Source organism: Coturnix japonica, chromosome 2 (genome assembly GCF_001577835.2).
Source record: "Coturnix japonica isolate 7356 chromosome 2, Coturnix japonica 2.1, whole genome shotgun sequence".
NCBI lineage: Eukaryota > Metazoa > Chordata > Aves > Galliformes > Phasianidae > Coturnix > Coturnix japonica.
In genome coordinates, this window is record NC_029517.1 from 97,710,724 (window position 1) to 97,735,196 (window position 24,473).

General features: G+C 39.6%; 1 protein-coding gene across 1 annotated transcript in view; it reads left to right on the forward strand.

Moving 5' to 3' along the window:
* Positions 1 to 20,301, forward strand: part of LOC107310155 (chloride transport protein 6-like) — a 77,688-nt gene extending 57,387 nt beyond the window's left edge. The window contains exons 13-16 of the mRNA XM_015855558.2: positions 1,984 to 2,163; positions 15,226 to 15,322; positions 16,295 to 16,390; positions 18,445 to 20,301. Coding sequence (XP_015711044.2) covers positions 1,984 to 2,163; positions 15,226 to 15,322; positions 16,295 to 16,390; positions 18,445 to 18,663 — 592 coding nt within the window. The 3' untranslated portion in view covers positions 18,664 to 20,301. The remainder of the gene's footprint in view (positions 1 to 1,983; positions 2,164 to 15,225; positions 15,323 to 16,294; positions 16,391 to 18,444) is intronic.
* Positions 20,302 to 24,473: the final 4,172 nt, after the last annotated feature.

The window sequence follows — 24,473 nt, forward strand, 5'->3', positions numbered from 1 at the left end:
GTACCAAACCTTAGTGTGTTGTGAAAAAGCTGCCCTATGATAATGCTGTAGACAACACAGACACTTCATAATACCAGAAAAAGCCAAGATCACAAAACTGTGTAAAAAGTTAAGCCTTGATTTTATACAAATGGCTGATTTGAGAAGACCTACGGATGTTTCATAGACTTTTGCAGTAATTTGGAACATTTGCTTTCCATGCAATAGAGCAAAAATGTAAAGTTGTGAAATTGGAAAAAATTTCTTACACTCTAGAAAGTGTTGTAATGTAGCAGTATTCACATTGTTCTTATTTAGAAATCATTCAGAATTTGGACACTACGTAGTTCAGGAAACAGTTCTCATTAATCATTTTTTACACTGTATCCACTGTGCTAGGTACAGTATATTTAATAGCAATACAGTGTATGTTGTTTATAGACGAAGTTTAGAACAAGCAAATACAGACTTTTATTTGGCCTCTAAAGATGGAAAAGAGGAAGAAGACAAACTCATTTATGAAAATATAATTTCGCAACAAACAGCCACAATCGCAGACTTCTGACAATAGCTCATCTTGAGCAGCTTCGTTGGTTCCCACTTAGTTCCATTACTTGTACCACATCAACTGGTAGTACTCTGAAATTAAGAATTAAAACCAAAAATCATTTGGAATTTTCAGTGTTGCTGTGGCCGACTTGTACTAAATACTACACTCAGCCATACTGATTTGCAAGATAAACCACTACTCGTTTTATCTCAGAAATAAAATGTTGTTCAGAGAGGTTCATTTTTCCATGAGATGGTATTCTGAATCTTGGACTGTAAGAAGATGGTGTTCCAAATCTTCACTGCCTGTAGTCTGTTTCATATAACAGTATAGACTTGACGTGATTCAGTGCGCACAAGACTGTTCTTTTTCAGGATTCATTTAGATCCATCTCAGTTTAGAAGAAGAAACTTATTTAACAGCTGTGTATGTTGATGCCATGTATGAATTGCGCTGTCTTCTCAGGTCAGTTGCTCTTAGGCAGGTGGTCACATCACAAAACATCAGAGCAACTGCCTTGAAACAATCACCCTGTGTCTCTCAGGGGGAAGAACAATAATTAACAACATATGGAAATAGTTGCTCTTACCACAGGGATGAAAGGTACATTGGTAAAACAGGATGTGGGCAAATTTATGCTCCAGTTGTCTCTGTCTGTGGTTTGTGTCAGCCTGTGTCTGAACAGGAGATTCTGGCTTATGATGTGTCCAGATAATCAGAATAATTAATGTATTTTTTGAAAAGAGAGAGTATGAAGCAAGTTTAAAAGTAGAGAAGTTTACTGTCTTCAGTTGTCAGAATCTGGCTTACTGTAATTCTGGAGAAATTATGGCTGAATTTTGCAGAGTGTGTGTTTGCTTTTCATCTCACCCTAATGTCAGAAGCAGGGGGATACAAGTTTTTCAATCAACGTATGTTCGCATTTCCTTTGTCTAGAACCTGGAAAGTGTTACAAAATAGTGGAAAAAAATGAATACAACATGTTAGAAACCTTTGAAAGGGTTGTCTTCCTACATGCTACTGATGCAACAACAAATATTACAGCAATAATGAAAGGCTGAATTTCTCCAAAGTGCTGAATATTAAACTATTTGAAATCAACCAGAATTCCAGAGGATTTCAGTTCAGATTATAGATACATATATATTTATGTATATATTTAATGAGAGAAGCCATGCAAATTGATAAGTAACTCTTACAGTATTCTGCCTAGGATGACCATGTCGTGCATATGGTTGAATTTATCATATCTCTCACACAAAGAAAGGCAATGCTTGATAATAGATTTTATTGAGTAATTACATTTTTAACTTGCAAATAAAGCAGATTCACTTCCATCTTGAAGCAATTTACTAACACTTCATAAACTCATCAAGTGCTAACATGGTACAGCACGCTTCTTTTCCTGTTTACTTACTAAATGATCCTTTGTCTGCCTGCTTTGTGCCTTTCAGGCTGAACCTGGAATTGTTCTCTGCCAGGGATGTTATGGAGCCTCACGTGAGAGTCCTTCACCTGAAGGAAAACATTGCCTCCTTGGCTTGGCTTCTTGCAAACACAAGCCATGGTGGATTCCCTGTGGTTGGGAGGTCGAAGCCAGAGCATGCGCAGGTGTTTCAGGGAACCATTAAAAGGTAAAAATACTATCAAATTGATGTTATATGATGCTTGTGGCTATTTTTCTTTCTTTTTTTTTTTTTTCCTTAAACATCTGCTTGTGAAGACCATATGGGATGAATATGAAACTTGTTCCTACTTCCTTTAGCACAAGCAACAGGTGTCTCTTTTAAGGAAGGACTTAGGAAAGGTTGAGGTGCATGGCTATCTATTTCATGAGGGATTTATTGAAAAGTATCAATAAAATGATCTTATACAAATTGTAGAAAAAGGGAAAATTGCACCTCAGAACATTAAAGTTTCAAAGAAACAGTAGTTTTAGGGGATTAGAATTTAGTGACTTATGAAGTGCCCCACGTCAATTCAAAGTTGGCCTGCCCTTTTGTTGAGGCTTTTTTCTTTACTTTTCCCTCCATTTTCTTATTGTTTGCTTTTAAAGGAAATGGATTAATGTAAATCATATCACAGACAAGATAAGCAACAAAGTCACTAAAAATTTCATGCTGCGTAAACAAGAATTAGACTAAAGGAATTCTTCTCACACTGGGGACTCTCAGAAGGCATATAAAATATCTTGATAAATGAAGTATTGCTGGTACTGTACGTTATATGCAAGAATGCTTCTATTCTTTCACAAAGGAGTCTTAAGACTGTTCTTGGAGTGGTGAGTCAGGAGTGGGAGAGGCAGTGACTTAACTCCCACCTTGAGTATCCTAGAGGAAAGGAGAGGATGCATGCACAACTGCTTCTGTGTAGCAGTTCACATAGGAAAGCCCTACAAATGATACTTCCAATAACCTTAGTATGAACACATGGTGTCTTCTGTGCTGAATGTCTATAGCACTCTAACATGTTCCCTTGTAGAGATTTTCTTTTCACCCACTTCTTGTTTACTGCCTTAGTTGGGCAGAAGTTGGTAACTATGTAGATATATGTGTTTTCTTCTACTGAACTGGATGGGGAAAAATGCTAACAAGGATGAACTATTGACAGCTGGATCACATGAACCTACCTCATACATAGCTCCATGGTCAGCAGAACTTTTGGAGCATAAAGATAGAAAGTGGGTAAATATTTAATGAAATCTTTGAACTTTGCATGAACCTCTCAGAGATATATTGGCTTGTAAAGAGAAAGTCGAACAGTGTAGACTGTTTGGGTTGTAGTAGCCTGAAGAAGTAACATCAATAACTGCAGTATCATACACGTGTATGTGATATACACTCCTGTTCCATCATGGTGATGCTGTCAGAAATGCTAATAATGTGCGAAGGTGCTAAAACTTTTAAATTTTGGAGTGATAGCGTGCAGCAATCTGAAAATATTATATGCCATCTAGTAGCACACTTGTTTAGTTCTCAGATGGACTTACCAATAAAATACACTAACAACAGACCAAGCCAAAGTCTCTTTTAAATTGAATTTATAATCTTATCATTTCCTCATTAATTCACCAAATTACCTGGTAGTGAGAGTCTCAGGCTACTGGGGGGGAAGCTGAGTTTACACAAATGCTGTTGTGCTTTGTAATGAGTGAAGCTGTTGGAAGCAAAAAAAAAAGAGGGGTCAGAAGGATGATCATGAGCACATGCCAAAAAGATGCACTTTTAGAGGCAAACTGATTCTACCTGATAATTCTGGTAAGCTTGTGGTTTGCTTCATCCCCAGAACTACGTTCTAACAGAATGCATTCAGAGAGAGGGGCTGAATAAAAAAGTTTTTCCTTGTTGCTCTCAGCATAAATGAGCTGTTTGTTGTTAGGATGCTTTCAAGAAAACTAAGATAGTATTTTAAATAGTTGACAAAGTAACAGCAAATGTGAGGGCCTTTTTTTTTTGTCCAGTCCAATGTTTATTGCCAGCCCCAGTGAAACCCGTACTGAATGGCAGTCTGAGAGCAAGCTCTGCAATCTGGCATGCTCTGTCAGCACCCTTCTCACCCATCATGTGTTCAGCTGCCTGAGAACTGCTGTGATGAGGTCTGGGTGCCTTGTTCCCAGCAGGGAACATGGGTAGCTTTGCTGTTCTGCCACGGTTCCTCACCAACTCCAGGAAAGGAATGCTCTGCAGCCAGCCTCTGAAACAAGCCTCCAAAAATGTGATTTGTCATGGAATTAGTGTATTCATAACCATAAGTAGCTAGGATTTGGTTTTCCATCTTACTCATAAAATTACAGCTCTTGTGGCATGTAACTGCTAAGATCAACATGAGAAATGCTGTGATCTCCTTAAAGGAGAATGGTGTTGTTCATCCTCTTACTGCATGGGATCCACTGCAGTCCCACATGGAGGTGACAAAGCCACAGACAGACAAAGTATGATTTATTTTTCCATCTTATACATCAGCGTTCAAGTGGAGAAAATGTAGCTTTCTTGGCATGTTTTAAAAAATGTGGATGGGGGAAGATCCAATAACATTTGCCATTATCTTCTTCTTGAGAGTTTCCTTGGACATTATTATTGATTCTTAAAGGTTTTTTTATCTTTCTTCTGGCACAAAAGCATTGGTATTACTTTAAAAAACAATAGGGGCAAGGAGCTAAAGAAGGAAAAGAAGTGACCTACCGACTGAATGCAAACATCACTTAGTACCTGCCTTTACCTCGAAACTGCAGTCATGTGAGTTACTGTACAGGGACAGAGTGTTGTTGTGTTATTGTGATGCATATGAATCATTTTGACCCTTTTTTCAAAGGGTCAGTGTCAGTTCTTACAAAAGCAAGGACAGAGTCCAAGAAGTGTTGGCTGGGACTTGCATGAGCCTAAAACTGCACCTCAGTGCCGGATTGAGCAAACACCCAGATATTCCAGTTTTGTTTGAAACAAACAAACAAACAAAAATCTTCAAGCCCTGCACAATGGGGCCAGACTTTTCTTCAAGACTTTGTGATCTGGACGGTTATCCACTGGGGATTAAGATGAGATCACCAAACACATTTTACATGGATAACCTAAATCTGAAGCTGTTATATTCCTCAACTGAGTAAGCAATAGAGACTAAAAACCAAAACAACTACTAACAAAAACTCCTTGGCTTTAAAATCGTTCAAGAGGAAGCAAACTGTATCTGAGAAGCAAGTTTCCAAAACAATCATCTCCTCAGAGTAACTCTTTTGACACTTTGCCATAGGCAGTGCTGTGTGCATGCCTGGGAAACCCTCACAGAACTGGGTTTGAGGAACACGTGGCTGGTGAGCTAGATGCACAGCATTGATAGGGATGCTTGGCCTACTGTGTGCAATGCGGCCTACTGTGTGCAATGTGGGGGAATGCCTCCCCCCTTCACTTCTCCCACAGCAGTGATGGTTGTTGCACATCAAAATAAAACAGGCAATTCCTTCTCACTGCTGCTGAAATGCTTCCCCTATCTGCTCCCACCAATTGCAAAAGGGAGCTGGACTGTTAAGAAGGTGCTAGCCTGGAGTCTGTTGGGTGCCATATCACAGCTTATGTTGCATGCTCTCCTCGCTGTGGTGGCAATTGCACTCACAGTGGAACTCATTCTTTGAGAGACCTGAGGACAGGGGCACTGCCTGACTGCCTTCAACATTTCTGCTTGGGACACTGTGTGAGGCCTTTAATACAAACCGAGAAGTTGCTTAGGAGCTCCCCTGTCTCTTTTGTCCTGGCTGCTCTAGTCTGTAGCTGCACATCCTCCTGCAGCAGGATATGTCTGCCTAACTTCTGGGAGACCAACACTGGGGGAAAAAAAGAGCTATTTTTGCCACTTCTCCATATGTGACAATGTAGTGGTGTAGAGCCATTGTGGGGCAATGAAATGATTCTGTTATGTTGTGAACAGATCAGACAAATCATCACTTGTGTTTTGTTGCTCCATTTTCCTTTGCCAGGGGTCACATTATAATGTACACTACCATAAAAACTGAAGACATGGAGGGTTTGTGGAGGAAAGCTGTAGGTAATTCACTAATTTTCCCAGGCTGTGGACATGGTAGGGAAATAATGTTGGGGGGGTGACGGTATCTTGTACTAATAAGTGATGTTTTTGCCACCACGCTGCATATACTCTGTGTGATTGTATCCCTCCTTGTGCCTATGTGTCACTCTTGTCCTCTACAACCTCTTCCACCAAAATGGATAATAATTTGCTCTCTGCCTAGATGCTGGTTTCTGAGGTGCCCTTTATCTCTTAATGTATGTAGGTTCCTCCAGTAAATGATAAATGCCCTTTTGTTATCAGAGACCTTTTCAAGAGTCAAGTGGTTTAATTGGCTTTAATTCACTTTCTTGCTAAGGAAAAGGAAGGACTGAGGTTTTCTGCACTGCAGTTTAATCCTCCAGCATTCACTAAAGAAAAGCAGGTGGATTCTAGTGCCTTGTTAGGCCAGTGTCAGCCCCTTCTTTTTCCTTTAAGGCAAAGCCGTGCAGGGAGGCAGAATACGAGTGCTGCCTGGCTATTTTAGTTTCTGCTTAGAACACTGCTCTAATGCAGTTTGCCTGGAAAGACTGCTGGATTGGCAAACACAACCAAGTAGCCCATCAGGGAGTGTTACCGCAGCAAATAAGCCATTTTGTTCATGTTTGAACCTCTCAGATCTTCACTCACAGCTTCCCTATTGTAATGCTCAAGCCTGGGTTCCCTGTTTTTGCCTTTGCACTCTTACCTACACAGCTGTTTGCCATTACTCTGCATTTTGTTTGTCTATCTTATAGATGAAGGAATATTTTTTTGCTTGATTTAGTTTGATTGGGAGAAAGCAATTATGCAGAAACCACAATATCTCTGACCATAAGCAGATTGTACAGAATAAATATATCTAAGCAGAAACGGGTAAAACTTGGTTTTCTGCTACTTCTGTACAGGATGTGACACTTCTGGCATTAGGCCTACATTTCTGTGTGTATTTTTTCACCTAGGAAACCGTATTTCTTCCCACCCATCAAGTTTACTGAAACTTCAGCATTTGTGGCTGATGAAAATTTTCATTTTTAGGCCAAAAAGAAATCTCGACAGAAACATTTTCAGTAAAGATGTCAGAAATCCTTGTAGTTTGCCATGTTCATTTTATTTGTACTATTGTGTCATGAATTTATATATGCTAAATGGGAGTGTATTTATTCTTTTTACTACCTCCTTTCCCCAGATTAAGTTTGTCTGATGTGAGTGAGGTGTGCAAAATGCCCAATCCCAGCTTTCAGAGGAAAGTTGGATATCTAAAGAAGTAGAATGCAGTGCTGTAAATCAGGGAAGAAATGTACTCCAAAGCTGTGGACTTCTTGTAGTTGAAAAGCTAAAAGAAAAGTGGAATTTTGGGGTAGAAAGGATGTTAGGGATCATGTGCTTCCACCCCCTATCATTTCCACCTAAGGCCCAATGACCTCTGGAGGTCTTGCTCTGCATGGTGAGCTGGAAGCCAGTCCCCGTGTGCCTAGTCACAGGAAATGTGGCCGCAGAACCCAGGAGCATTGCTGTGATGTTGGGCAGGGGGACAGTGGGCCCAGTCGGACAGTGTTGCTCTCACATACCTGTGTACTGAAACTTGCTCTAGCAAGGCTAAGAGTACTAGCATGAAATTACATGTAGAATTACATGTTCTTGCTTCAGAAACTTGGGGGAGATGTTAAATCTTCTGATCAACATCACGCTCCCTGCTCTTGTTCCATCTGGCTGGAAGCGTGTCACGTTTTCCAGAGCTGAGCTGCACCTGAGAGGAGGGTTTCTGGCTCCCGTTGGTCCCTGGGCAAGAGGCAGAGGAGCTACCAGTGGAGGGAGCCAAACTACATTGCTCTGTGCAACGTAGATTTGCTGCTGTTCTTGCACGTTCTGGTTCCTTTGTGGTAGGAGGAAGCCAGGTACAGAACACATCATCCTCATAAACCTCCTGCCTGATGGTCTCACTTTAGTTTCCCAGCTTGTAAACTGGTCTGAGAAGGGAGACGCTCTGCTTTCCACGATCGAAAGACATGGTGGAGCAGCTGTTCCCAGTAACAATAATGACACTATTGCTGAGACAAACATTTTCATGATGATGCATGGGAACACTAAATCCAAACCACATTGTTTAGCTAATGCATGCTTTCACTCCACTAAAGGGGAATGTCACATAACTGAAAGTAAATTGAAGAGATCAGAGTTTAGAAAATATGACAAAGTTGAAAACTTAAAGCTGTATTACACAGTAACATCCTTGAACAGAGAAATCATTGATCCAAAGTAGTGTGTGTGTGCGTATCTTATGGCAGCTTATTAGGTATTCCATGCCTCCAGTCAGTGCACTGAACAGAAACCCTTGTGAGTCAAGATTGCGTTCTGCCAAGCACTGCAGTAAAACCAAGTACAGTGTATTGATATGGGCTGTGGGAAAGGAGATACAGCATTGTAAACTATTACAGATATGTCAGGTTATAGGTACTGGTGCTGGAATTTTCTTTAGTCTTCACGCTCAATTGGGACTAATGAAACACTATTCTCAAGGTGCGTGCATGCACATGTGTGCAGAGTCCATGCACACTTGTTTAATAAAGCAATACATTTATTCCTCTTAGCGGGAGGGTAAGTGTAGAATCATAGAATCATTAGGATTGGAAAAGACCACTAAGATGACCTAGTCCAACCATCAGCCCATCCCCACCACACGCACTAACCCATGTCCCTCAGTGCCACATCTGTATGTTTCTTAAATACCTCCAGGACAATGACTCCAGTACCTCCCAGGCAGCCTCTGCCACTGCCTCACCACTCTTTCTGAGAAGAAATTTTTCCTAACCTGAAGTACTTGCTTCCAGTAAACAATGCAATGCAGCAGCTTAGGGATAAATGGAACATTAAAGACAATTTGGGACCTGAAGCATTCAGTGCAAAAATTTATCACTGAGGTTAGCGATATCTGCTTTAGTATTATGACAGCATTGTTGCTGGCACTTGTGAAATAACTGCTATAGAACTGAAAGTGTCTTGGAGAAGCTTTTCCTCCTGGCTCTGTTATGGAGAGGTTGCTAAGTTTAGATCAAAGGAATGCTAAGGTACCCAATCAAACACAGAAGTTCGTGCAATATAGGAAGATAAAAATGAAGATTTGTTTCACACTGGGAGATCATGGACAGCTGTTGTCCTGCCTCCTCCTTGCGCCCTTGCTCTAAATACTGCAGAATGGTGGTTCTACTCAGATCAAAGCTAGAAACACCATCATCAGTGAAAGAAAATGAAAAGAAAGAAATGGCAAAGAAATGGAAAAGGGGAGGGTAACGCATTAGCAACCTGAATGCTCTTTTTAGGTGTGCAGGCTAGGGAGCTGACCGCAGTATCAAAGTGCTGGTGCAACGGTTTGAATAGGAGGGAGTAGGGTCTGTCAGCACCTCTGTTTTTACTGCTTTTGAAAAGCTGATCCCATTCATTTCAATGATACACTATACAGTGATCTTGTCTATTATAATAAATAGAGTCCAGCACTTCCAACAAAAGCCCTTGCCGTTATAATCCTCCCATGTATTGTCAGGGTTCCTGGGCACAAGTAGCACAGATGGAGGAAGGTTTATAGAGTCTGTGGCAGTGGTTTTATTCTGTATCTCAAGCGCAAAACCTTTATTCCAAATAGTGGTATTATACGATACTTTTAAAATTAGTAGGCCTGTTTTGCCCTGCCAGTAATGGTGCAGGTGCTGTAGGACTTTGTGAGCCTTTCAGAAGGAAAGCTGGAGTGCTGCAGAGGCTGTGTGCAGCCTCAGAGAGCCAAATTAAAAACGTATGCAGCCTCGCTGCAGCATGTGGGTGGCTTTTAGGCAAGTGCAGAGCGTTGTTAAATGTCGAAATCAAATATAGGCATGGGGAAAACTGTTGTGAGAATGGAAAGTCTGATCACATACTTGTCCTGTCATTTAAATGTGTGGTGGGTTCCTCTGGAACTGAAAATCTGCCTGGTAACAAGCCAGCTTGTACGGAAATACAACCCTGAGCCTGTTTTCATAACTTTTTAGAATCTACTCTTTCTGAAGGTTTGAAAATGAGTTTGTATTTGCAGTTTATTTACAGCAGCCTTTGCGTTTTCACATAGTGGCCTGGGACTTACTGTCTGCTCAACTCACCATGATGATGGTATCCATAACACCAGACAGAAGGCAACTCAAGCAATGAGCATTAGCCACAAAGCACAGCTCTGATGTAGAAGAAATGCCTCTTATGTAGGTCTGAAGACCGAGGCACAGAGATTAAATATTTATTCAGCATCATTTGGAAGGCAGTGGGGCATAGACAGGATTTGATCTTAGCTCCGGACAACCTCAAGTCTAGTGCTTGATAATGAGCTTTTTATCAGCTCACAGGTTAAATGCCAAGAACTCATGCAAAGCTCTTTCTTGGTTTGAAGAACCAAATACATGAATAAACAGTAATGTTTTAGGCTCCATAGCCTGAAACAACCCTGTAACCCAAGGTGTTCTTTGCATGTGAAAAATGAAGTTGTGGATTTTAAATCAGTTTCCTATATAGATGATCTAGTTCTTATCTACTGTCTATCTTGTCATATGCAGGATATTTAAAAAAACTCAACTCTTTAGTAAAGGTACAGTGCTATTTGAATCTAGGAAAAATGTATTTAGCGTACTAGCAGCTGTCTTACCAAAAATGTAAGAATAACAATTATTCTTAAGTAGAATGCATATTTTACAGTTCACATGAGAGTTTTCTCTTGTGCACTGCTGCAAGTGTTGCCCAGTTTATGAGAGAACTTCTCTGAGAGCAGAGAAGTGACCAAGGCCTTCAAGGCCTTCTAAGCACTCACTACTGTGAAAGCTTAATCTAACTCCAGTCAGGTATGAGAATGAAGAAAGACTATGAAAGGTTTTAGGGCGTCATACTCTGCCGCATCAGTATGCAATTTATTGGTATTTGTTACTGCTCTACTGTCATCATTTATTTTTAATCAATCAAAACTTCACAATAATGTAATTGGGCTTTTAAACATGTCTGGGAGAAACTCTGAGAGAGAGGTGCATTTTTTTATACATAGAAGAGAAATTTGTTCCATTCTGGTCAGAACACATTAATTGTTGGTCCCCACTAAGCTGGATATTGGCCAAAGAATAAAAGCAAAGCAGTTACCTTTAGTGGATTAATGTAGGAGAAATAAGATACTTCAGGTTCTTTAATACCCCCTCCTCCCTCCGCCCCAACTGTGTAGCTGTTTTATCCATTCAATATGGGAGAGTTCTGCCCTGAATGCTTTTGGCAGTGACATCACCATTTAATCTTTCTTCTGTTCATTTGCAGCTACTTTGGAGCCTCAGTTCCTTTTTATGTCACTCCCCCAGAATTTAGAATTTGTAGTTTCCTCAGATAACTGGCCATCTTGACAAGAAAAGAGTGACACAATCAGCTGTCAGATACTTTTCATTCCTGACTTCCATGCCAAATCTGACATGTGGATATTGGGATAACAATGTGTTATCTTAATTAGGTGTATTCCATAATGCGTGGTTTATAACAGACAGAGCAAATTAAACTACTGCAGTGCCTTGCCAGGGTATCTTTGAAATGAGATTCCCTACTTAAGGGTTTTCTTCCTTCTTAAATAAATGAAGAGTAAACGAACAATTGCAGACTCCAAATCTGAATCCTAGCACTTCCTGTTAAACCTCACAAAATAGTGCAAGAAACATGTTTGGTCTGCTTTCTAAGGCTTGATGATGTGATAGGAAGGATGTTGTATGTAACATCAAAGAGTGGTGTTGTTATACCTCTGAAGCATGACTTCTGGAAGTCCAAGTGAAATAATGTATGTTCTTTTTTTTTCTTCTTTTTTTTTTTTTCTCTTGGACATGGCAGGTTTTAATAGGCTTGGATTCTTATCAGAAATGTTCCAACGATTTCCTTCATTGTGTTTGCATATACTTTCTTTTTGACTAGCTAGATTTCTCTCACACTTCCCAAAGCCATGTTAAGTGACTCCCTTCTGGGTTTAGTTAACAGCACTGCCGAGCAAATTGTAAGCTGCCAAAACCAGCCAACAAACCACTGGTGATGAGCGAACATTTCTGCTTTTTAAGCTCATGCTGAACGTTGCTATTTTTTTTTAATTCCAGCCCATGATGTTCGAGTGGAAAATGGTGAAGTCTGGGCTGTGGGCAGCCTGAGCAGTGTTTTGGACCTGAGTATGCGGAGTCCTGGCAAAGGACCGGTGTGGGTCATAGCTTTTACATTTGAAGTCTATATATATATATGTTAGGATGAAAGTGTTCCTGGCCCAGTGATCATCCTGGAAATTGACTCTGTGGAGCTGTACAGGATGATCTAGGACTGGAACGTATATTTCAGGTTGGATGTTAGAAAAGATTTCTTCTCACAAAAAAATGGTGAGGCATTGGAACAGGCTGATCAGGGTGGTGGTTGAGTCACTGTCCCTGGAGGTGCTCAAGAACTGTGTGGATGTGGCACTGCAGGACATGGTTAGTAGGTGGCTTGGTGGTGGTGGGTTGATGGTTGGACTAGATATTAGCGGTCTTTTCCAACCTTTATAATTTCATGATTCTATGACCAGTGTGTTTATTTCTTACTGGAAATGATTAGTAACATACTTGTGAAAGACTATAAAATGTGAAGCTGTAGAGATACCTGCAGAAAAAATGTATGAAGCACCAATGATATTTCATAGGGCATGACTGGAATCATTTCTTCTATGTTACATATGTTGTATTTTCTTCCCTTTCCTCCTCCAAATGTAGTCTGAAGGGAATGGATCTTTTCTGTTGCAGCATGTCTGTACTGTTCTTTGTAAGGTGTTCTCATCATTGTCCTCAAATTGCAGTCCATTAATTGTCTACATGACATGTTCATGTACATTATGAGAAATGTAAGGCAGGTCAGCTCCTTTTCCAAGAGGGGACATAAGAGCCCAGGACACATGGTTTCCTCTGCACAGTTTTGTTAGTGGCTAGCTCACAGGCCTGCAGCAGTGTTATTATCTCCTTAGTTGTGAAAACCAAAACCACTCAGATATCAAATGGAGATGCATGGTGTTTTAATAGTGATCAAGGATACTGGATTTCTGTCCTGCAGTTGGGTTTTGCATTAAAGGTGACTAAGACTCCGAGTACTCCTGGCTATGCCACTGATTTTCTTCAGAACTGATTTTCTTCCATGAGTTCTTTTCATATTCAGGTCTTCCACTGTAAAAGAATTATAGAACTACAGAATCATTTAAGTTGGAAGGGACCTTCAAAGGTCATCTAGTCCAGCTCCCCTGCAATGAACTGGGACACCTGCACCAAGAATATACCTATATCCCAGACACAGATATACTTATTCATAAATTCCATTGGGATCCTTGGATGAAATACCAAGTCCATATCTACATTAAGAAAATACAGTTTGCAAGAGTGGATCTTCAGGGTGGAACAGCCAACTATTTCAGGAGGAAGGAGACTACTCTGTAATGCTAACCAAACCATGTTAGGTAGAGGCAATGGAGTGGTTTGCTTCAAAGGTGTCTTCCGAACATGAATAAAAAAAGCAGAGATAGACATATCCCAAGTATCTTGGGTTTAATTTGGAGAAAAGATGGTCTATATTGAAGACCAGAAACACGTGTAATATGCTGTAATGTGCTGGAAATCAGTTTAATCTTACATCTTCATGTGTGAGAGCTCATTGGAATTTCATAGTAAGTTTTTGAACTCTAGAGCTTTGTGCTGGCTTCACCAGATGCAGGACAAAGAAGTATAGAATAGCGAAGGGGAGACTGTTTGGAAAGAAAATAATAAAATGGCAAAGAGTCTGCTGATCAGGGAATGTGGGGGACTTGCTTCTACAGATTCCTGTTTACTCAGTGTGGAACCCCTCCAGCTGGAAACATGAATACATGCCAGACATAGCCACTAATGTGCTTGTTATGAAGGAGAGTGTGGAGAAGGGGCTTGAACCTAGTTCTTCCATATCCTGTCCCTAGGGAGGGCACTAACCACCAGCTTTTGGAGCTGGCAGGCAGGTCTACTTGGTGTAAGTCCTCTGCTACTGAGTGCTAATCCCACCTTGAAGCAGATTTAATCTTTCCCAGGAGATATTATATTAAAAGCAGTAAATTCCTATAATAAGTTGGGGTTTCAGAAAATCTGTATTTTCAAATGCAGAAATATTTATTTGAAAAACTCCAAGCTTATTTTTGGCATTTCAGTCACAGAAGCCACTTTGTACCTCCCTTGAAATGCCCCAGTGAAGGTTGTGTGCCTGGTCTCCGCTGGGTCCCTCAAGCACATAATTTAGCAGTGTGTTGCATGTCTGCATTTCTGTAGTAGCTGCTAGCTGTAACTATGGAGGAAGGCTAACGTGATGTTAAGCATGTTGCAAAACAAAAAGCTTTGTGGTGGTCCCCAAGATATTTGTTATCTAAACATATTAAAAAGTCTGGAAGTGGGTAGTGCGGATGGAGTGTGTGTGTGCACGCAGTGCTGAAGCAAGGAAACACTGGATAGAAGTGACATTTTGAATATATTGCATGTCAAATCTTTTTGTGTGTAGTATGCAATGGAAAAACTCTATAAATAAGTTTTGAAATGATGTAATGATTGCTAATGATATCCTAAAACAAGGGACTAAGTCAGCAAGAATATTAAATGCCTTAATGAATTCTAGAGAGCAGTAGTGTGAGAAAAGGTTTCACTAATGATTTAAAATGGGTCATGAATTTCTGGCAGATCTCATTTTAATGTGGATGTTACTTAAGAAGGATGTGGGAAGGTACAACAGTCTATCTCCTTAAATGCAAATAGCTGTATTTGCTTATTATGTATATTGCTTTGTTGGGTGCAAACTACTGCATGAGCTGTTCCTGCCAAGCAGGTTGATCCAGGTCGTGTGTAGGTAGGTGATGTCTTGAAATTCAATTAGGCAAACCTAAACCAGAAAACACCTGTGCGATGCTGTAATTAATGATGGAAGTTTAGGAAGGTGAAATATGTGGTCAGCCCACTAGTACTCTATTCATCGTATATCCGATGGATGGTAAAGCATTGGGTTCTTGCTTTATAAAATTTGTCTCCATATGTATTGTAACAAATGCAGTCCCCTTCTTTCTTTTATGCTTTCTTTCTTTCTCTCCTTCCTTTTTTCTTTCTTTCTTTAATATTTAGGTTAGAACTTTGCATGCTGCTGGAGAATGAGCACATCTTTGAACCAGAGACAAACAACGAATCTTTCTCCTTCTCACATCCTCTACCCTATGAAAAGGTAACACCTTTCCTGTCATTTCTATTCTTGTTTAATTGGTGAATATACTGGGTGAGTTAGAATGAGCTCAACATGAATGAACATTCATTAGTTTAATGCAGCTGAGAAGAAAGAAAGAAGTGGTCAGGTACCATTTAAATTAAAAGATGACTAGAGAACTTCCAGGGACAGCTGTCATAAACCATAATGCCATTCAGAATCTGAGTTGCATAAGAGTGCTGGCAAAGCATGTCCTTCCTCAAATAGGTTGTTCCAGTCCTTTCTTTCCCAACTTCTCTACAAACAGCAGATTATAATATTTAATTCTGTATAGGATGGCACACCAGTGAGTGATTAATATTTGTAAAAGTTTTCAAACTTGAAAAACATACAGCACTTTTACTTCAATAGGTGACTAAAGGACTTTTAGGAACAGTAAACATTAAGAGTGGTAAAAGAAAATCACGAGTTACCAAAACAAGACTGGTAATGGAGTTCAAGCAGTTTAGGCAGGCACAACTGGAAAGGCATCATGTATCACTGAGGATTGGTCTGCACATGGAAATTTTGCTGGCAAAACAACATTGAGATTGAACAGAGCAATTATGCGTGGGATGAGGTGTCAAAGGACAAATAGGAATTCCAATGGAAAAGAATCGAAGCTCAGTTGATGGCTGATGCCAGTTATATTGCATTTTTGTGCACTATTTCATAATGCAATTACCACATAGTAACAGTGTGGAAAATCTCACACTTAGGCCGGTATAACTGATGTTGTCTTAATAGAGACACTGTACTTTTTGTAAAGTACAGGTTGTTTTATTTTGAGTGCTAGTTTAAGCTTGATTGGCAGAAGAATTTAAAAAGGACAAGCTCTACCAGAGTAGTTCTGTTAGAAAACTTTTTCTTAGAGAACAAACTGGAAGGCTTTTGAACCGCGCGTTCTAATGTGCAGTGCAGAAAGAAAGAGAAATGGATTCTTGCCTGTTCCAGATAACAGTGGAGAAGCTGCCCAAGCCATCGCGCCTAGCCATGCTGCTGAATCGCTATACTACAGATCCCCGGTATCAGCAACTCTTCATCAATCTGGTAAGACTGAAGCCAACTCTAAAAACAAACATTTCCTCCATGAACAATGTGTTTGTTATATTTTCTCATTTGTTTATGATGGCTGTGTCAGCCGCACTGATTTACATAAACACTGCCAATCCTGGGACGTTACACTCTCAACAAAAGTAGCTGAGTACAAACAGCATTCCGAAGTTTTAATTCATATTGTATAAACATAACAGATGTTGATAAAACGAGCCAAAAAGAAAATACAACAAAGGAGACCATTTCAAGGGGGCTTTTGATTAAAATACATTCCAGATTGACAAAATGATACAATGTTAATGGAATAGATCATTTAAATGTCACTATTTGGCTCTTATAGACCTATAAAGCAAATATAAAGCAATGCTTTTGAGTTTTTAGTCTCCATTATGCTGCAGTGCCTATACATCAACTTATAAATAAAGCTGTATTTCTTCCCCCTTTCCTTCTTCTTCTTGTATTTTTTTTTTTTTTTTTAAATCCCTGCCACATTTGTTTCCTAAATACTGTACTAAAATACTGGGTCCAAAAGTAGTAATGTGTTTGGTATACTGAGCAAGCCCTAAAATAAATATGTTATAAACAAAATAAATGTAGTTTCTGCCTCAGTGAATTTCATCACTGAAACTGAAGTAGCGGGCACAGTGAGAAATATAGATGAGAGAGAGCCTAACTTATTGTTGTATTTAAAAAGACAATATCAGCTCCTGTTTACTCATGTTCAATGAAGACTAAGATGCATCTAGTCTGGATTCCTCATTTTGAGAAAGCTGTCAGAAAAGAAAGGGTACAAGAACAACAATACTCCCAAAACGCTTTATCTAGTTTTGTTCAATAGCTTTTTTTTTTAATAGATAGGGAAACTGAAGTGGAACGAGAGCACATGGCTTTCCAAAGTTCAGAAGCATGTCATAGACAGGAGTAGACGCCAGCTCTGTTGAGAATGAATCCAATCAGTGCTTGAGTTATTGGGCCAGACGACATTTTTTTGTCATGGGTAACCCATTCAGTTCAATCACGTTTCTCATTGATACCTAACTTTTTGTACCTGATGTGATCCCTGAAGCAGAAAGTTTATTGTCTCTTCCAAAAACTTGTTATTCCTCATGAAAGGTCTTTTATGGCATCTACAGAAATATTCCTTCTGAAGTTTTTGGGCTTAATGATTTCCTATGGCAGTGAATTCCACAGCAAGAAATGTTTGTGGCATAGAAGAAATGAAACATTTCTGCTTTAATTTATTTTATTTTTCCCCCTCCTCATTGTGTCTTTGAATATTTACTCAGTCCCGTAAATGAAAGGGTAGGAATGGACATGTCACCCTATACTATACATTTACTTGTATTACTTTCTCATCTTTTTGTTTCATTTTTCCTCTGAGAAAGAATACACTGGGATGCATAATATACCTTCCCTGACAGAAAATGTCCAAGTCACAAGTAGGATGCTGCATAATTATGTGAAAAGTAAAAACTTAGTGAACATCTGTGTAAGCTGTAAAGAGCTTGGTTAACAATAAAAATTATTTAGCTGTATTCCTATCAAGTTATAGACCTTATTGCTTTCTGTGACTGGAATTCAGTACTTGCAATCCTCTTCTTCCCAAAGCCATGTGATTGTTTTCTTTGTCCTCTTCACAGTCTATGTTTCTACGTGAACTGACTTTTATAAGCATTTACTGAAAAATATTACAGGATGTAAGAAATGGCTGTGTAATGAAATAGCAACTATAAAACATCTCAGACGTAATTAATATTGGGGTCATTGACTATTTCCAAGTAAGAGATCAGACCACGTCAGTTCAGAATGTTCTAGTCATAAAAGCTCATTTAGAGAAAACCTGATGGCTTAGCAAAAAAGAAAGCGTTTTTTACTATGGTATCTGCTGACATTTGGAGTATAATTGGGGATGGGGAACATGGGAGAAGAACTAAAATCCCTCAGGTTTAGGACCTCTCTCACCCTGGCCTCTGCTTTCTGTCTACCCCGTAGCAGTGATGCACTCACATTTTTGTATTCTCCCTGTGTCTCCTCTCTTTGTCTTACAGGAGCCATACATAAACAAATCAGCCATGTCAGTCCAAGCCCATTTCTCGCTGCAACGCACGTATATCATCTTTCGCACCCTGGGGCTGCGCCACCTCACTGTGGTTGATCTGCAGAATCAAGTGGTTGGTGTGATCACCAGGAAGGACCTGATGCCTCTCCCCTTGGAGGAGAGGCTCAGGCTCCAGCTGTCTCCACAGAGCCCCAGTGCAGGAGAATAGCCTCTGGATTTAAGGCTGTGGATAGTGGATTTAAGGCTATGGATGCATTCTTAGGATTTGTCGCTTCTTTCTGAGCTCATGCTTCTTCAGCAGAAAATAATCAGAGCTTTTCCACTTGATACTTAAAAGCTGCTGTATCTAGGCATGTGGGGTTGTAGCCTAGAGCTACGTCTATACAGCTTTTTCGTGATTGCAAAATCCATTGACTTAAATGCTTGTGAGGCAGAATAGGAATTCATGTATTTACAAAAGATACGTATAAAATCAGATCTGCAGGATGGATGTTAAGGAGTCTTTTGTCACACTGTGCCTGTGCCTATGCCTCCCAATGAAAAAATGTCATGATCCCCAGCAGCAAAGTTATGCTGGCAAAACCTTAGAGCTAGGACTAAATTTTCAACCAGTGAACATCTGCTTCCAAACCAGCATTTTTATGTAGAACCGTGTAAGTTTAATTGAAAGGAAACACTGCCTTGAGAGAAGCGGCCCATTGAAAGAAAAAGGGGTTGGACTTTCTTATTGGCCTATGTGTTACTGCAATCCAAAGGGAGAATTGAAAGTGAATGAAAAACCTGACATGCCTTTCTGTTGCTTACAGTTCTTTAATTTCTGTGACTGCTAGAATCAGCTCTCTTTCTCTCCTTTTTCCTGATAAGAGAACATTTTTAGTTCAGGTCATGTGTAGGGAGGTATGTAACAAATTCTCATAATGGGGATGTAGCATGATAAATTGTCAGAGTAGTTTCTGATAGCAGCAAATTTAGAAACTGGAAAAAAAAAGTAAATAATTCTTCATGATTTTGTAGCCATGCAAAGTTTGAAAGTTTGGAAAGCGTTGGTTGTTAATAGATTAATGTGAACAATTTTTTGGACGAAGACACTGTTAGAACTCCTTCTATGACTTCATAACTGATGCTTAATTTTATTCTGTTAAATACCAGAGGGATTCACACAGCTTTCAGTATCATAACCTAGTATGCACAAAGGAATTCACCACTATTAATGTTGTTATAATGAATATCAAGAAAAACCAGTAATAATTTACTGGTTCTAAAAAGTTGCCAAATTCCTGAAAATGAATTTCTGGTATTTGAATCATGCAGCTTTGAGTCTCTTATGAATCAAAGATTTGTTGGATTTTCTCCTATTTTCCCTGCTGGATCTTGTCATAATTAACAATGTTGCTTTTGTAGCACCATGGAGAATGAGCAGTTCTTAAAAACTCAAGTGTCCAAGTCAATGCAAATAGCTGGCAGACCAGAAATGTGTGCAGGTACATGACAGAGGCTCTTTAAAGGGTCAGTTAAAACATGTCATACACAGGATGAGAGATGCCTTGTCAGTCACCCACCCAAGAGGCACAGAGCTGGATGTGTATTCAGATCATGTTACTTTTAGTAGTATTTTGTTCATTAGCATTTTAGCAAAGTTGTTGTCACTGTCAGCCTATGCCTCAGCTACCCAAAGAATGCAAAAAAAATTACTGAAGTGATTAGGCCCGATGAGTCCAGAGTTTTACTGGCTATTATGTGCTAGCAGAACAGGAGATCTAATCTGAAGAGATTTAGGGATTTCCCCTGAATTCAGCAAAAATCAACTTTTCTTGTGATAATCAAATCTGAATAACCTCGCTGTGAATTTGTGGTTTTGTTTCAAAACTGTTGATTTCCTTTTCATTATCTCTTGCATATACAAAGCACACAAAAGCCTGGGTAATGTACTTGCTTTTTGCTGACAGTATCTGTGGCTAAATGTCTCAGTGCAATCTGTAGTCAGAGTGTACTGTGCTGAGCATGAGAGCTGGAGACAGCCGGGATAACAGTAACTCATTACCTGACTTTGAACAGGTCACTTAATGTGCGGCATATCATTTTCTCTGCCTTTAAAACTGGAACAATGATATGGACCCACCACAGCTCCTGTGAAAAGCCTGTGTGAAAAATATTACAAGAATATAAACTACTTGTAATAATACTTTGTGCGAACCAATTATAAAAGACTTTGTGAGAATCCCTCTGTCCTGTGTCAACAAGTAGAATTTCTAACGAAAAGTTCTTACAACTTACATGGAACATCTTGTAATTATGTTCTGAGCTAGGTGGAAGAGGATGTGCTACATTCTGACATACAGTATTATCTAGTTATATAGCTTGATTATTTTTTATTTTATATTCCAGGCACTGGAATGGATTTCCCAGGGAGGTGGTGGAGTCACTGACCCTGGGGGTGTTCAAGGAAAGACTGGATGTTGTGTTGAGGGACATGGTTTAGTGGGAGCTATTGGTAATAGGTGAACGGTTGGACTGGATGATCTTTTAGGTCTTTTCCAACCTTGGTGATTCTATTATTCCATGATATTTTCTTTTATTTAATGTATGTGTATTCATGAAGAAAGATGAAACAGAATTCCTACCAGGACTTCCTGAAACAAATGGCTCCCTCTCAATATTCTTGACTCCAGCAACAAACCCATCTCATCACAAGCCATAATAGTGTAATACATATAGGAACATGAAAATAGATAAAATCTGTATGAAACTTTTCATAAATATAAGTTTCCCATGATGCACATATAGAACAAGTCTCTAAGGAATGGCAGCAACAAGTAGACCCATCATCCGACTCTTTGACACATAATACTTCTGTTTTTTTCTGTCTGCTAATAGTGAGTGGTAAATTTTCCGCTATTTCATCATTTGACCTGGAGTAAAGACTGGATATTTAAAACAAAAATACTAGTTTTATGAGAAATACAAATTATTTCTCATTTCTCACAATTTCTGAGCATGAATCAATGTAAAAGAAAGAGTTTTAAACAAACTCCAAGTCACCAGGATTGCATATTTTTGGTTCGTGCTATGCTTCTATACCTCTTTCATCTCACCCTCTGTGATGGTGTTTTTCCTAATACTTCTTACTCTCTTAAGCTTAAACTTAGCTTAAAAAACAGGCAGACTGAAATTTAGATCTGGTTTTGAATTACAGTGATGCAGATTTCCCACTATTCAATTAAAACATTGCTATGAATGAGCATAAACTATTCTGAGGGTCTTTTGTGGCATGCATGCTTAACGTATTGCTTTTTAGATATCCTGTAAAGTGCATGTTTTCATCTAATGTATGTACCAATCCTGGTGGTTTTTTTTTTGGTTCTGTTAATTGTGTATAATTGCATTTCTTTGCTGACTGTGGATGAAGGAGTCTAAAGGAGGGAAAACAGATGAAGAAATTCTCAGTACATACTCTGTATAAAAATGATGACTTTAAGGACTCAGAAACCAACATTGCTTAAGGTACCTGTAACAGGATATGGCCTCTTACCTCAAGGCTGAGATAGCCTTGTGCCAAAAAACTAAACAGGAATGAAAATGTAACTAGCTGTACTCTGAGAAGTGCCTGGAAAATCACAGATGAGGAAATGCTGCAGAATGTTACTGTTGTCTCCTTCGCCCCTTTTCACAGAGCTCCAGCTAACAGGGCTGTCAGTGTACCTCTGGTGATCATGAAATCACTTAATGAAATGAAATGTAACCAGCTCTCAACCAAACTAGTGTTTAATTAAGTGTGACCATCAAGTGATGGGAATCATAGCAGTATACAAGGGAATGCTTGTTCATTCCTGAAAGGCCTATAAAAGCAAGAGGAAATACATGATCAGCACAGTTGTCTGGATGCCTAATACAGTGTGGCATGGGAATGCTGGCATCAAGGTTCAAACACTTGGAGGAGTTACTGCTCCTTAACTGAGGTTCTGAAAGAACCAGAATATTTATGATTGTTAGCAGATAGCTAGTACCCTTGTGAGGGGCCAAGCACTGGAATGGTTGAGTGACTTGCAGGAACTCATGAATCTGGCTAATCTTGTTTATCTGGAATCATAGATTCTGCGCAAAGACTCCAGATTCTGTCAACCAGGACATTCCTTACTCCTCAGAAACTGTGGGAAATTACCAGGTTCTGCTGTTTTATTTTGAAGAAGATACACTGGAGTTCATATTTTTTGTTCAGTTTATATTTGCAAAGTGCTCTGTAGATAACAAGTCCCACAGCTTCCGTTGTGATCATATTAGAACCACCCTTCTTGGGTATGGTGGACCTGAGATGTGGATACAAAGTAGAGTACTGAGGACTGTAATGTCAATCTGTAGCAAATCTGAAATGCGAACTTTCAACTCCTGATGTCTTTTAATCTCAGTACAAATCTTTTGCTTGTGAAGTCGATCAAGGGAAGATCTGAGAACTCTACCCAAGCTGTGTGCTGTGGGGCTAGACCTCTCACATTTTGCCTGCCTTGACACACAAGGGAGAAGTGTGTCTGGTTGTATCATGGCTGTCCTTGGTTTATAGAACACATTAAGTAGGGACAGCTACAATGCCTATTTGGGAGGCACCGTATAGATCTGTAAGCACTCTCAGAGGGCAGCCTGGAAGCTTCCCTGAGCTGTAGCAGGTCAGCACAGGGACCAGTGCTGAGCCTGCACTGCAAGTGTATGAGGTATGGGTTTTCTGTGGAAGCATGAGATGGAAAGCAATAAGTGCCCAAGACTCAAGAGGTCTGATATATACATAATGTATACTTGTATGCAGTTAAGGAACCTAATCATTCTTAGACTAACACCTGTAATTTAGAAGGCAGGAAGATAACATAAGTACTGGATGAGGATATATTTTCATTTAGGAAAACAGAAAGGGAAACAAACTATTTGTATCTGGAACTTAATTACCTTGAACCACATGCCTGCCATCTGAAGACACTTTTCCAGTCCTTGTGGGATAAGCAATGGGACAGAACTGGTTTTGAGGAAAGCTATGGACTAAGAACGGGGAAGACAGGTAGAACAGAAGAGAGGTAAAATACAAGTAGCTTGCTGAATCAAGCACCTATGGTAGCTGTATCTTAGAGGGCATACAAATGTGAAGCAGTAACATTTATCTAAAAAGCCGACAACACTATAAATCATAAACAAATATATCAGGACATTTCTTTAAGCCAACAGGAATGATCAGATCTCTGTCAAAGATCTTTCTCACTTCTTGTCTTTAAAGAGATGAACATCCCAAACCAGTAGATTTTTGAATCAAGAAAGCTGTTTTTTATAGAAACAAAGAATAATTTATGTTGGAAGACATCAGACCTCAAGAGGTTGTCTTGTCCAACTCCACACTCAAAAGAGGTCAGATTGAATCAGGTTGCTCAGGGTCATACCCCCTCAAGCTCTAGACAGAGATCTTGCATCTTGTATTCCAGTATTTGACCACTTCCATGTTAATTCTTTTTTCCTGTTATGTAATTTGAATTTCCCGTCTTACTGCTTGTCACTGAGCATCGACAAGAACATTCTACCTCTGTCTTTGTAGCCTGAGGTCAGGTAGCTGCTGCAGACAGGTTTCCTCTGAGCCTTCTATTTTTCAGACAGAGCAGACTCAACTTTCTCAGCCTCTCCTCACATGCCAGTGCTCCAGCCCTCAGTGAGTTTGCAGCCTGATGCTGAACTTACTCTGTATGTCTATTTTTAATGTACTGTAGAATCTTCCTATCACCCCCAAATCAATTTGTGCAGGTGCCACATATTAATCTTCTCTGTCTCATTTCAGTTTTAGAATATATGCTGCCAAAGAGTGCATGAACTTCATTATGTCATAAAGCAGAACAAGGAATTTTTTAAAGAGAAGAATCATAGAATCATAGTATCATAGTATCATAGAATGGTTTGGGTTGGAAGGGACCTTTAAGATTATCCAGTTCCAACCTCCTGCTATAGGCAGGGACACCTCCTTCTAGACCAGGCTGCTCAAAGTACCATCAGCCT